At 41.7% G+C, this 14,074-nt stretch overlaps 1 protein-coding gene across 1 annotated transcript in view; it reads left to right on the top strand.

The window, feature by feature from the left end:
- DNM3 (dynamin 3) overlaps positions 1–14,074 on the top strand; it is a 310,170-nt gene that overhangs the window by 213,367 nt on the left and 82,729 nt on the right. The window contains exon 12 of the mRNA XM_066594996.1: positions 4,620–4,787. Within this exon, the coding sequence (XP_066451093.1) occupies positions 4,620–4,787 (168 nt within the window). The remainder of the gene's footprint in view (positions 1–4,619; positions 4,788–14,074) is intronic.

Consider the following 14,074-nt stretch of genomic DNA (forward strand, 5'->3'; position numbering starts at 1 on the left):
ATGAGAGAAGCTGAATGGTCATTTCAATGAATTGCTCGCAACCTGGGCCATTCTGTCCAGACTGTTAGGAGGTGTAGGTGTTGCTACCTGTGGATACATAAGGGCATGCACACAAGGCGATGGGGCTGAGGATGCCCTCGATGGATGCCAGTAAAGGGGATGGTTTGAAAAGCATGAGCTTCTCCAAATGTTTCGTTATCCGCCATCCACAGACAGGTGGCACTTTCGTTACAGGCCACTGTGTTTATCAGAACAATTTCCAGGTACTCGGTTGTAGGACATTTGATCTCACGGCGCCCATTACGTTTATTGCCTTTGACACCCACTCACCATCGCCTCCATTTGAATTGGCGTCATGAATGACAAAACTAGACTGCTATGGTGTAGAATTGGGTTGCTTCAGCAACAAATCCAGGTTTAGTTTGGGCACTAACAATGACCATATTTGTGTCTAGAGACCAAGGGGGGAAGTGCATCAATCCTGCTTTTACTGTGGAGTGGCACACTGCCCCCCTTGCTGTTGTGATGGTCTGGGTGCCATCACATATGATAGTCGCTCCCCTGTAATAGCACAAGTTCAGCAATATGTTCAAGACATCCTGCAGCCACACGTGTTCCTCTAATGGCGGCTTCCAAAAGGCATTTTCCAGCAAGATATTGCTTGGCTGCACACACAAGGGTGTCACAGGAATGTCCCCACAACATTGTCACACTTCTGTGGCTGGCCTGGTTGTCAGATGTTTTGCCAATAGAACATGTATTGAACCATCTTGGATGCCAGCTTCGACAGCCTACGGGTTTGCACGATCTAGAGGCCCGTTTACAGAAAATATGGACTAATATGCTGCAGGATACAATAGGGAACTTGTATGTCTCCATGCTCGCCCATATCACATCTTGCATCCAAGCTCGAGGCAGCCCAACAGGGTACTAGAACCTCCATGCCCCCCGTATTACATCTTGCATTCAAGCTAGAGGTAGCCCAACAGGGTACTAGAACCTCTATGCCCCCATATCACATCTCGCATCAAAGCTAGAGGCAGTACAACAGGGTACAAGAGCCTCCATGCCCTCCCTTATCACATCTTGTATCCAAGCTCGAGGCAGCCCAACAGGGTACTAGAACCTCCATGCCCCTTGTATTACATCTTGCATTCAAGCTAGAGGTAGCCCAACAGGGTACTAGAACCTCCATGCCCCCCATATCACATCTCACATCAAAGCTAGAGGCGGTACAACAGGGTACTAGAGCCTCCATGCCCGCCTGTATCACATCTTACATCCAAGCTAGAGGGGTACGACAGGGTAATAGAGCCGCCATGCCCACCTGTATCACATCTTGTATCCAAGCTAGAGGCGGTACAACAGGGTACTAGAGCCTCCATGGCTGCCTGTATCACATCTTGTATCCAAGCTAGAGGCGGTACAACAGGGTACTAGAGAATCCATGCCTGCCTGTATCACATCTTGTATCCAAGCTAGAGGAGGTACAACAGAGTACTAGAGCCGCCATGCCCACCCGTATCACATCTTGCATCCAAGCTAGAGGTGACCCAGCAGGGTACTAGATCCTCCCTTCAAGTTTTCCTTCCCCTTACGCACATCTACATGTTACAATCACACATAATAGAATTTCATTGCATCCCCACAACTCCTTGTAGAGGCTTGATTCTTTTTTACAATAAATATAGTAGACTTACTGTTTTTCGGTGCAGAAATACAGTTTAATCCATGTGAATTAGGTTTAAGAAATTTTCATTCACACATGGCAGAAATAAATACAAATAAGGCCCTACATATCATAGATTTATTGTACGTTGTTACAATGCAAATGATGACATCCAGAGTGAGGTCCAAGGTCAATTTTTGCTTTAGATTTGTCGCCATATCCACAGCTTCATGATCAATGAGGTAAATTTAAAGGTCAAAACTAGAATATTTCTTACATCAACTTTTAATTTCTGTCATTAATTCCCTTCACGACCGCTTATATGCCTTTATACGGCAGCCTGGCATGGATCTTCTGTGCCAGGTAGAGTTAATGCTCAGCTGTTGGATAACAGCCTGGCACCTGCTTAAACAGCAGAGATCAGAGAAAACTCTGATCCCCGTTGCTTAACCCTTTACATGCCATGGTCAATGATTGTAAAAGGCTAACAGAGGGAGGGGACTTCCTCTCTATCCCAATAGACCCCAGCAATAGCATACCTGGAGGCCATATTTAAAGTCTTGATGGGTCACTATGCTACCTGGAGGCTTGAATATGGCCTTCGGATATGCCAGCCATGGTGAAGTATGAGGCTCCTTCCTGGCTTAGGCGTTATAATACACTGTTATACTGAAGTTTAGTAATGTATTATATGAATGATAAAATATAGTGATAATCAAAACTCCACCTTTCCCACTTTACTATGTAAAAAAATGAATAAAAAAATTACAAAATTGGTATTACCACGTAATGATCCAGAGGAAAAGGTAAGTACATTATTTAACCCGCACAGTGCACAACATGAGAAGAAAAAAAAAGCATGGTGAAAATAGCTAATTTTGCATATCTCGCTTTACAAAAAGACAAAATAGAAGGTGATTAAAACGTTGCATGAATCAACAAATGGTACCTTAAAAAGCATAACTCATCAAAAAAAAACCTTCACACAGCACGGATGATGAAAAAAGAAAAATATTAGAGGTCTTTAAGTGCAGCACTAAAAAAATAATAATTTTTAAAAAAGTGACAAATTTGGTATTCACTAGACATGAGCGAGTATACTCGCTAAGGCACATTACTCGAACAAGTAGTGCCTTAGCCGAGTATCTCCCCGCTCATCTCTAAAGATTCGGGGTCTGGCACCGCTGACAGGTGAGTTGCGGGGGGGAGCGGGGGGGAGAGAGGGAGAGAGAGATCTCCCCCTCCGTTCCTCCCCGCTCTTCCCCGCCGCCCAATCTCTAGAGACGAGCGGGGAGATACTCAGCTAAGGCACTACTTGTTCGAGAAATGTGCCTTAGCGAGTTAAAAAATGCAGCGTTAATGCAGCGTTAAAAAACGTAAGTGGGTAGGAGCCCTTAGGCCGGATCCACACGGTCTAGAAAATCTTGCTAGAAAATCATCACTACAAAATGCATGTATGTGAAGCCCAGGGTTTCCAATGGATTCTTTCACATGAGAGATGTTTTGTAGCCTGAAAGAACCCATTGGAAACCCTGGGCTTCACATACATGCGATTTTGTAGCAATGAGATTTTCTAGCCCGTGTCGATCCGGTCTTAGTGTACAAAAATAGCAAAACACAAATAAAAAACTATAAACTCAGTATCACCGAAATAGTGCTGACCTAGAGAATAATGTCATCACATTATATATTTTACACACTGAATGCCAGAAAAATGAAATCTGAAAAACAAATGTCGGAATTTCTTTTTTTCCCCTTATCCCCCTAAAAAAATATAAAGTTACACAGTACATTATATGTACCCAAAAATGATGTCATTAAAAAATACAACTTATATAAACCTGTAAAAAAACAAGCCCTCATTTGGCCATGTCAACGGAAAAAGTAAAAAGTTATGGCTCTGGAAATGCGGCAATGAAAAACAACTCAAAAATGTGTTGGCCATAAGGCACAAGCAGGCTTTGTCACTAAGGAGGTATAAGATCACTATGTTGGTTGCAAAAACTATTGAAAAATAATAAACAATGTCACCCCCAAAGAAAACCACCTTCATTTTCACCAGGAAGATGCATGAAAAGTGTCAACTCCTTCTCTTCACTATCCAGTCTTCATACTTTTTAGTAGTACAAGCCTAGTGCAGCAGACTACAATATTCTTGCTGTCCAAAATGCCTGAAAGCTCGATGATTTGGCAATGATGCCAGCCTGTACAGAGCCTTCAAAAACAAAATCTTCCTTGAGGAATCTTCTGTTTACATTGGCTTCTTGCACTGAGCTGAGCATTTAATTCACCGGTTCCTCGTTTCAGATTTTGCAAGCTAATATCTCAAGAGAATGTTTCCTGTGATTCGGAGGTCACTCTGCCCTCTAAGGCTTTATCTTATCCTTATAAAATCCAGACTCTTCAAATTGGTCGGTCATCTTTAAACACTATAAACAAACACTTCAGATGTTCTTGTAATTTGTCTTTAAGATTAATCTATTTAAATGAATACAGATAGTATTGGCTTGAAGCAAAGCTCAGGGTTTTCTGCCATAAGCAACTGCATTGGGTAGAGCAATTTGAGATTGATTACCTAATGTAATTTGCCATTAGTCTTGTTCCGAAAAGCCATAGACATGAGAAAACTGTTGGTCTAATTGGTTGGTCTTTCTTCTGACTTTAGTGGATCTATGTTCGAATTTTTCACTTTCTTGTTCAGCCATGTTTGATCAAGATACTCGGTAGGGTAAACCAAAAGTACAGTAGACCCTTTCCTAATGAACTCATTCCAGAACTCATTTCTTATAGGCCTGTTATAAAAAGAAAAACAATATACTTTGTTGCTATGTGCATCTTTTTCTTAGCACCAGTTTTCATAAATCGTCCTTGTTGTACAAAATAAGAACTTATAGACAATGAAGCCCACATGATTTACAACCCAGGAACTGAAACATATGTTCTATATCAGACAGATACAGATGAAGAGTCATCTCAAACAGACAACTTGTCAATGGATCCACAACTGGAAAGACAAGTGGAGACCATCCACAACTTAGTATATTCCTACATGACCATTATAAACAAGTCCTTCAAAGATCTGATACCCAAGACATTAATGCACCTGATGATCAACAGTGTAAGTAGTTTACTATCTATTGATTGGCTTATTGATTTGAAGCAACAACATCTCATCATGCAAATAAGGATATGCACAGAGTGTATAGCTGGATGTAACAATGGCGCAGTTTGCGGTGTAACAACAGCCAAGGTTGGCTTAATGGAACTTTTATTTATTATAATACTCTTAAAATGATGTGTGTCAAGCCAATACTTGGCTCTTCCTCAGGTTAGTGTCGTCAGAAGGTATCCTCAGAATTCTCATTATACCAAGATGATTTCAATAATTGGTGGAATCATCCTTCTATAATGAGAACACTGAGGAGGACACCTTCTGATCACACGAACCTGAGGAAGAGCCAAGTACCATCTTGAAATGTGGTTTTAAGAGTGTTATAAATAAAAGTTCAAACAAGCCAAACTTGGCTGTTGTGGCTCCACTGAATGTAACAGAGTACGTTAGGCCAAAACAAGTCTTAAGTCCACCTAGTTCAGCCTATTTTCTCCCCAATGCTGCTCTAGGGAAAGGCAAGAAAAGAACCTAATGAAGTAGAAGCCAACTTTCCTTATATAGGGGAAAAAATTCCTTCCCGACTCCAATCTGGCAATCAGAATAATCCCTGGATTAACAACCCTTCTAAAGTAAATAATGACTTTAACGAGTAATATTGTAATGCTCAAGAAGGCATCCAGGCCCCTCTTAAACACCATTATCATGTTTTCCATCACCATGTCCTCAGGCAGAAAGCTCCATAGTCTCACTGCTCTTATAGTAAAGAACCCCCGTATATGTCTTTGTAGAAACCTTCTTTCCTCTAGATGTAGGGGGGGCTCCCTTGTTACAGTCACAGTCCTATGTATTAATAGATCGTGGGAGAGATCTCTGTATTGTCCCCTGATATATTTATACATAGTTATTAGGTCGCACCTAAGCCGTCTTTTTTCTAAACTAAATAATCCTAATTTTGATAACCTCTCTAGGGTATTGTAGTCCACCACTCCATTTATGACTTCAGTTGCATATCAAGCTCTGATATGTCCTTCTTGAATACCAGTGCCCAATACTGTACACAATATTCCATGTGTGGTCTGACCAGTGGCTTGCAAAGGAAGAACAATGTTCTCGTCATGTGCCACAATAGCTCTTTTGATGCACCCCGTGATCCTAATCACCAGCATGACCACAATAGAGCCGTCTGATTGGAAGAATGTTAGCAGGATTCTGCAAATGCCTGCTTAAAATAAAGGTCAGAGTAGAAGCATTTCCGCAACACTTTCAAAAATGTTGAGGGCTTGTTCTAAATGTTCACCAGGGGCATAACTATAGGAGATGCAGTTGCACCCGGGCCCAGGAGCCCTACGGGACCCATAAAGCCTCTCCTCTCTACGTAGGGAGCCCAGTACTATAAATAAAGCATTATAGTTGGGGGCCCTGTTACAAATTTTGAATTGGGGCCCAGAAGCTTCAAGTTATGCCTCTGGTTCATACCCATGTATTCCACCATATTCCAAAGTTTATTCTTTACTTTAAAATAATTATACGTTGTTATCATTTAGGCTTATCTTATGAAACTTATAGACCCATTTAGACACAACGATTATCACTCAAAATCCGCTCAAAAGCAATTTTTGAGCAATAATCGTTGTGTCTAAACACGTGGCCATTGTGTACTGTTTTTCGCACTATTCGTTTATCAGTAAATTCTTATCAAGCTAGAAATCACTGGTGACTGTTATCAGCGCCGCTCACTAATTTTCTCAGCAGGCAGCGCTGATAGCATTCTTTCAGCTGGTATCCTGCTGGGATCTCAGCAGGATACCAGCTGAAAGCTCAGAGAACAAAGCAGCTGTTTGCATATACAAAACAGCTGCTGTTCTTGGAGTAATCACAGAGGTATGCTGCTCCACCTGCATTTAACTCTTTAAGTAGCTAATTAGCTACTTAAAAGTTATGCAAAGATGATCGCTCAAAACTGTCACTCAAACTGTTGTTTGAGCGATTTTTCGGTGATCATCTTTCAGTGTAAATGCACCTTTTGCCCCATTTAATGATAAAGTATCTTATATGGAACATGTAAATTCAGAAGATACCATCAGAGCTCCCCTTCTGTTGTAATGCTATTGCATTTGACCAACTCCAGCAACTGCATGCACTTACTGAATGTATGGAAGATAAATTAGTGTGATCTATCACGCAGAACTAAATCTGCAATATTTCAAGTAAGAAAACTGCTGGTTGTCTAAACCAGTGTTCCCCAACTCCGGTCCTCAGGACCACCAACAGGTCATGTTTTCCAGATTTCCTCAGTATTGCACAGGTGATGTATTTATCATCAGTGCCTCAGACATAGCCACAGGTGTTCTTACCATAGGATATCCTGAAAACATGACCTGTTGGGGGTCCCTGAGGACTGGAGTAGAGAAACCTTTACTTTTCCACCAAACTAGGATTTTCTGAAACCTCTCAATCCCAAGTCTTTCTTTGAAGGCCTTTCTTCAACGTTAAATGCTCTTGTATAATAATACAAAAGGATTATAGATGTGATACCTTTATCCACTAACCAGAAAAATCACATCTGCAAGTTTTCAAGGCTACTTAGACCTCTTCATCAGGCCTAAGTAGCCTCGAAAGCTTGCAAATGTAATTTTCCTGGTTAGCCAATAGTATCGCCTCTACAATGCTTTCATCTTTTTTAATACAAGAGTATTTACCATCACATAAGTTTTTCTGTCTAACATGGTACCACGCTACTTTTGTCTAAATTTTGAAATTCAGATACATTTCAGGAAGATTTTAGTCTGCCTGTTATGTCAATGATTGTATTATCTTGTATAGCTATTTCAGATACAGTATACACAATACAAATACTCCCCTACTTGCCAACAGGTTCCGTTCCAGGAACCTGTTCGCAAGTACATTTGTTCGTAGGTCCGAACAAATGTTTGTATGGAGCGGGATCGCGGGTGGATCCCGCTCCATAGAACGTCGGATGCCGGCTGTTCTTACAGCGGACACCCGGCGGCAGCAGTTCCGACGAGCCGCGCCACTTGACGGAACTGTTAACGCTTTAAATACTGCTCTGACAGTGGTAACAGTTCCGACGAGTGGCGCGGCTCGCCGGAACTGCTGCCGCTGGGTGCCGGCTGTAAGAAATAGCCGGCACCCGACGTTCAGGGGGCACGTACAGTGTTCGCGGCGGGACTCTGTGCGGTTGCTAGGCATCCGGGGGCCTTCTGAAAGGCCCCAGGGCTGCCTATGCAGAGTGCCTATCAAGCGCACGGCCATAGCTTGCCATAGCAATACATCATACTGTGGAGGACAGATTGTTCGCATCTTGCGAAGTTCGTAACTCGAATGTTTGCAAGTTGGGGACTATCTGTACATGGCCATTACTGCATCTATATTTAATGATACAAAGATATAATTCCATCTCCTTTTGGAAGGCATTTCCCCTCATGTTGAGTATAAAGACATCAGCTCCTCTCCCCACTGTGGATAATTCTATTTTCCAGTACATTGCCAGTAAGGTCATAGAGCTTTCCATTGTCTCAATAGCAAGGCCACATAGTCTCAATATGGTTTCCTGTAGGATTTCATACACATAAATAATTTTAAGCTGATATTTTCATTACAGCCTTTGTAAGGATGACATGCACTTCCTATCTGTAGTCCCTTTTCATCATTACAATATGTTCATGCTCCATATAGACGCAAAATGCTCATAGACCGAACATGTACTTTAGTCTTGCCTCAATATATAGTACTTCTTTTCTATATCAAACCAGTTGATCCCCAGGAAGTAGTTTCCATAGTAATGCAAAAGCTCAGAAAAGCCCTTGAACTTCCTCTGTTTGCTCCCAGTGGCCTCTAGGCAGCTCCCACAAGTCGGCCAAGGAGACTGGCTGCATCTTATCAAATGCTTCCCTTTGCAGATTACGAAACAGGAATCTCTTCCATGGGAAGACTTGTAAGGAGCCTTTAAATGGATATTCTAAGGCATCTCTTATCTATATTCACAGCATCCAGAACACCCTGTTGTTGGCATCTTTCTTTATTGTAACCCTAGCTCTTGCAGGAAACAGCATTGATAAGGGTTATCGCTGGACAAATGTCATGTACAGTAGGAATGGCTGTGAAGATTTTGTTGTGGAATGCGTTATTCTAAAATATCCAAATAAGAAAATGAGCTGAAAGAATAAGGAGGCATACATAACTTTAGGAACTCCAGACTACTATTTGCATTGTTTCTTTTGTGTTCGTAGATTAAAACATTTCTCTACAAAGATACAGAGGAAGAAAAATTCTTTGAAGAAGTGATAGAGAAAAAAATACAAAAATAGGGGTCTGATAGTGCTTCTTGTAAGACACCTTAAAGACCATTGAGTCATCGTTAGTGTAAGGCTACATTCACATGGGCGAGCGCGATATCTCGGCCCGGTATCACGCTTGCCAACGTGTGTTTTTCATTCATAAAAAAAAATTGATTTCAAGGGTAAGCATCACATCGCACTTGCATGTACATAGCATGGCATGTGAGTGTCATGCGATGTCTTTTAAGGTCCCACTGAAATCAATGGGCAAGACCTTCCCTGGGAATGCCAAAAAATAGAACATGCTGCATTTTTTTACTACGAGGAAAATGGTTGCTCATTAGAGATGAGCGAGTATACTCGCTAAGGCACATTACTCGAGCGAGTAGTGCCTTAGCCAAGTATCTCCCCGCTCGTCTCTAAAGATTCGGGTGCCGGCGGCGGGCGGGGAGCGGCGGGAGAGAGCGGGGAGGAACGGAGGGGAGATCTCTCTCCCCCCTCCCCCGCTCCCCGCCGCAACTCACCTGTCACCCGCGCCGGCCCCTGAATCTTTAGAGACGAGCGGGGAGATACTCGGCTAAGGCACTACTCACTCGAGTAATGTGCCTTAGCGAGTATACACGCTCATCTCTATTGCTCATGTGAATTGTTGCTGTTGTTATCTGTTCAGTCGCTCACAACCCTCGGTGACCCTAAAGGCGAGCTCCCTCCATTTTTTTCGGTTTTGCACTGCTTCTTTCAGTTGTGTGATATCCATGCTAGTATCAGCCATCGTGTTCTTTGGTGGTCTTCTTTTGCCACTGATCTGTCCAAACATTATTTGTCTATATGGATTTCATATTTGCGCACGTTTTGTGTGCATCACATCACACAAAACTTACGTGAGAATATTGGCTGTGTGAATCAGCTCTAAGGGTGTGCCCAAAAATTCATGGGCAAAGGACACCCTTGCATCAAATTATCTATATCACTCTTTTCTAACCCCACTAGATAAGGTGCAGTCTATCCCAGGTGACCTACTGCAACCGAAGAATGTAGCGGGGTAAACCAACCAACGGAAAATACAAAAGTAACTGCACAGAGTTGAGCGATCTCCAATTTCTGTGTTTTTGTGTTTTCGGTTGGTTGGTTGGTTTACCCCGATACACTCTTAATAACTTAAATTATTTGAGTAAACTTACTTCAACAAGGGGGTAATTGGATAGTACCAAACTTATCCCCTTCCTAGATGGTTGTGAGCATCTCCTTATCTTTGTTACCATCATCTACAAGGAGAACTGGGTTCAGTGACCGCTATTCCAACTCAGATTAATGGAAAAGCAGCTATCTGCTCTTGTGGATATGCCATTAAAGTAGGAGATGGAAATATCCTGTTAAGGGTCTGAAGGGGGATTCGATGTAAATAATATTTTTAGGATAGGTCATCAATAATTGATTGTCTGAGGCCCGCTGTTCGGGACCCAGTGCGATGAGCTGATTGGATGCCTGCTGACATACACTGGGGTCACAGCAGAAGCTGCTACTCCGACTTCTATGTGGTAGCCTACAATTACCAGTGCCAGCCACTACATAGGGCTCAGAGCAGTGGCTTCCTCTTTGACCCCAATGTGTACATCAGCACTGTCAGCGAGCGCCTGATCAACTAATCTGCTGGGGTCCTGAGTGGTTTGCTCTGGCCAATCAACTATTGATGACCTAGCCTGTGGATAGGTCATTAATAGCATTTTCATGTAAAACCCCTATAAGGGCTACTAGAACTCAAAAAAACCTGTCTTGTTTTCCCCACCTAACACAGTAGTCAACTGTTCACCGACCATAGAAACTCATACAAGAAACGCTGTCAATTACTGTATGCGGACAGGATGAATAGGACGCATGGGCTTTCTCCAATTCTAGCAGCCTTTTACATGGAAATAGTGAATCATAGAAAACTATATACTTTATCCCTCAGGTTATGCAGTCCTTAGATTAGATTGCATAGAAGACCTAAGTGATCCACTTTTAAACAAATGTACAAGTTCACTAACGGCCCTTTTAGACAAGACGAATGTTGGGCAAATGATGCCTGACACTCATCCATGCACATACTAGCTCACGTGATGCTGCATAAACGATGGCTGATGAGCTTGATCGATCATCGCTCAATGTAAATAGCAGCCATTCAGTATTGAACATCCGCCCCCTGCTGGTCACTCTGTGAGCGAGCTGGCGATACTAGCTCCAGTGCAGCAGCACAGGATCAAGTGTATGCGGGGACGAGTGTCGGGCATCGTTTGCCTGACATTCGTCCAGTCTAAATGGGTCTTAAGGCTGTACATTACAATTAAATCACTTTATATCAATCAAGAAGCCAATGTGAGAACACAGTATGGGGACACAGATTGGTTTGAGATCGGCAAAGGTGTCTGACAGGGCTGCATCCTCTCACCCTTCTTGTTGTACCTATATGCGGAAGTGATCATGCAGAAAATGGACCTAGACGAATTGGAAATCGGGATGAAAATAGGTGGAAAAAACATCAACAATCTCCTGTTCCGCCATGCCTCCCCCCGCCCCCCCAGCGCCCCCCGAATCTTTTCACCCGAGTATGGAAGTACTCGAAAATCGTGGTGCTTGATCGAGTAATTACTCAAAACGAGTATATTCGCTCATCTCTAGTAATTATTTGAAAGTTATTTCTTTGGCATAAATTTTAAAAAAAATCAACAAATTGATTTAAAAAAGTTCTATAATTTTTTTTACAACCTGCAAACTTGTGTCCAAATAACTTTTAAAGCTTGGTATTGTAGTTTTTTTTGGAATGAATCATCTGACTCACTAATTGTGTATCTTTCTAACATATGTGATCAGTCGCTGCATCTGGACACTGTAGCCAGTATGTATACACTCACTTTCAATCTATTTAAATGTGAAAAGAAAGGATAAAAGGAAATGTTACTGAATAAAAACAAAGTTTAGACAAAACAGAGAATGTGCAAAATCTATCTCAGATGTATATTTATATGCAAGGGAACACTCCATTTAAATTACACAAAGAACAAAGACAAACGTATAGCTTGGGAAGGAGAGCGATCAGCTTGGGCCTTGGAGCTGTGAATACAATTCGACTTGCATGCAGCAAGTTTATATCGAATTCCACTGGAACGCACATGTGTATGTCTTCAATTAAATGTCACATTAGAGGTGATTGAGACAGTAGGCAGAATCGAAATACAAGTGTGTCTAGTGTTATAAGGAACACGTGTTCTTGAAAAGCGTGCAATCTCCCAACTTAGCTTTGTTTAAAGAAGTTCTTAAAAAAAACATTGAACTTGCCCTTTTTTTTTCTTTGCCATGACTGCATTTTTTGTTCTCCGGTCTTAAAACAGGAAAACTTATTCCCAAACTTTCATCCCCAGAAATTAAGATATATTTAATGAGACACCAGACATTATTATTACGCGTCCAACTATTTGTAAGTATTTTTTGTGCCAGAGCAGTCAGAATAAACCTTGTAAATAGTCTTCATTAAAAAATACTCTCCCGTTTTGTGTCTGCAGCTCTTATGCAGATCTATGTGTCTCTCTGATTAAGAGAATACAAACAAACTCTGGGGCTTATTTACTATGGAAAACGTGACAGTTTTCTGGTGTAAGATAACTGTTAAACGTACTTTGTATCACATTTCCTATGTGTTTTAGATACTTACTTTCAGACACTTTTTTCACTGTGTTCGGAAAGAGGTGTAGGAAAAAGACATAAATGCTTCACCACGTGCCAAATATTGCACCAAAAATGGCGCAATTTTTGGTTGCAAACTAAGCCAACTAAAAGTTAGTATAAAGCTAAGCTAGACAGACTTAACATTCGGCAGATTCATCATTCAGCAGCTGTTATAAACTGATGCATTTTAAGACTGTCTAGACTAACTCTGCAGTGTCTATATTATATTAGACAGTATTTGCAAATAAAGCCCTATTTACACTAATAGATGATCACTTAAAGGTCGCTGAAACGATAGTTTGAGTGACAGGTTTGAGTGATCATCTTTGCATACTTTATAGTAGCTAATTAGCTACTATAGAATATGCAGCCGGAGAAGGACCCAGCCACGGCTGCTAATAGAACAATACACAGAGAATCTTATCAGTGCAGCTGGCTGATAACAGTGGGCTCCACTGATAACAGCTGATTGCTGAATTATAGCAAGCTAGAATTCAGTGATCAGCGACTCGTGCCTGAAAACTGCACGATGTCCCTGCATTTAGACAAAATGAGAATGGCTCAAAAGACGGCTTTGAGCGATTTTTGAACAATTCTCATTGTGCCTTAAGTCCCTTGGTGTTTAGTCTAAACCTCTCATTAAGTGTTACTCCTTTTTATCTGTTCTACTTCTACTGTTTAAATTGATCAATAGTGATTGTGGCATCTAAGTAAAGTAAACCAAGTGGGTAATATAGTGACAGACTTATGTCCCATTTACATGAGATGAGAGTTGTGCAGACGACTGCACGAGAGCTGATGTCACCCTGTGGAGCATTTAGACAGACAGTGATCACCACTGGATCGCTGGGTTCTTGCTGTCTTCTGGCTCAGCGCTTCACCTTCTACATGACCCGCTGAGCGGAGAGCGTTTACACTGAGCGAGAACCCTGCAATCCAGCAATGTTTTTTATACTGACTGAAAGTCAGCAAAAACAAGAAGTGAATGAATAGTAAACTATTTTTTTGCATTTACACAGGACGATTGTCACTCAATTTCATTCATTTGAATGAATTTTGAGCGTTAATCATCCTTTGTAAATGGCCCTTTAGTCTCCTCAGAAACCTGCCATATACATTAGATAATGGTCACCCGAAACAGCCAATTTTGACCATTTCTGGTGATTATCTCTTGAAAACCTAATGTCAATCAGTAGTCTGCCAAAGACCTGATGCGTCCGTTTGAAAGATTTTGTCCATCCACTGCTAAAATAGCAAGTGTATGGCATGACTGTGCTCTTTGTGCAAGCCTGT

This window comes from Eleutherodactylus coqui, chromosome 3, assembly GCF_035609145.1.
Source record: "Eleutherodactylus coqui strain aEleCoq1 chromosome 3, aEleCoq1.hap1, whole genome shotgun sequence".
Taxonomy (NCBI): domain Eukaryota; kingdom Metazoa; phylum Chordata; class Amphibia; order Anura; family Eleutherodactylidae; genus Eleutherodactylus; species Eleutherodactylus coqui.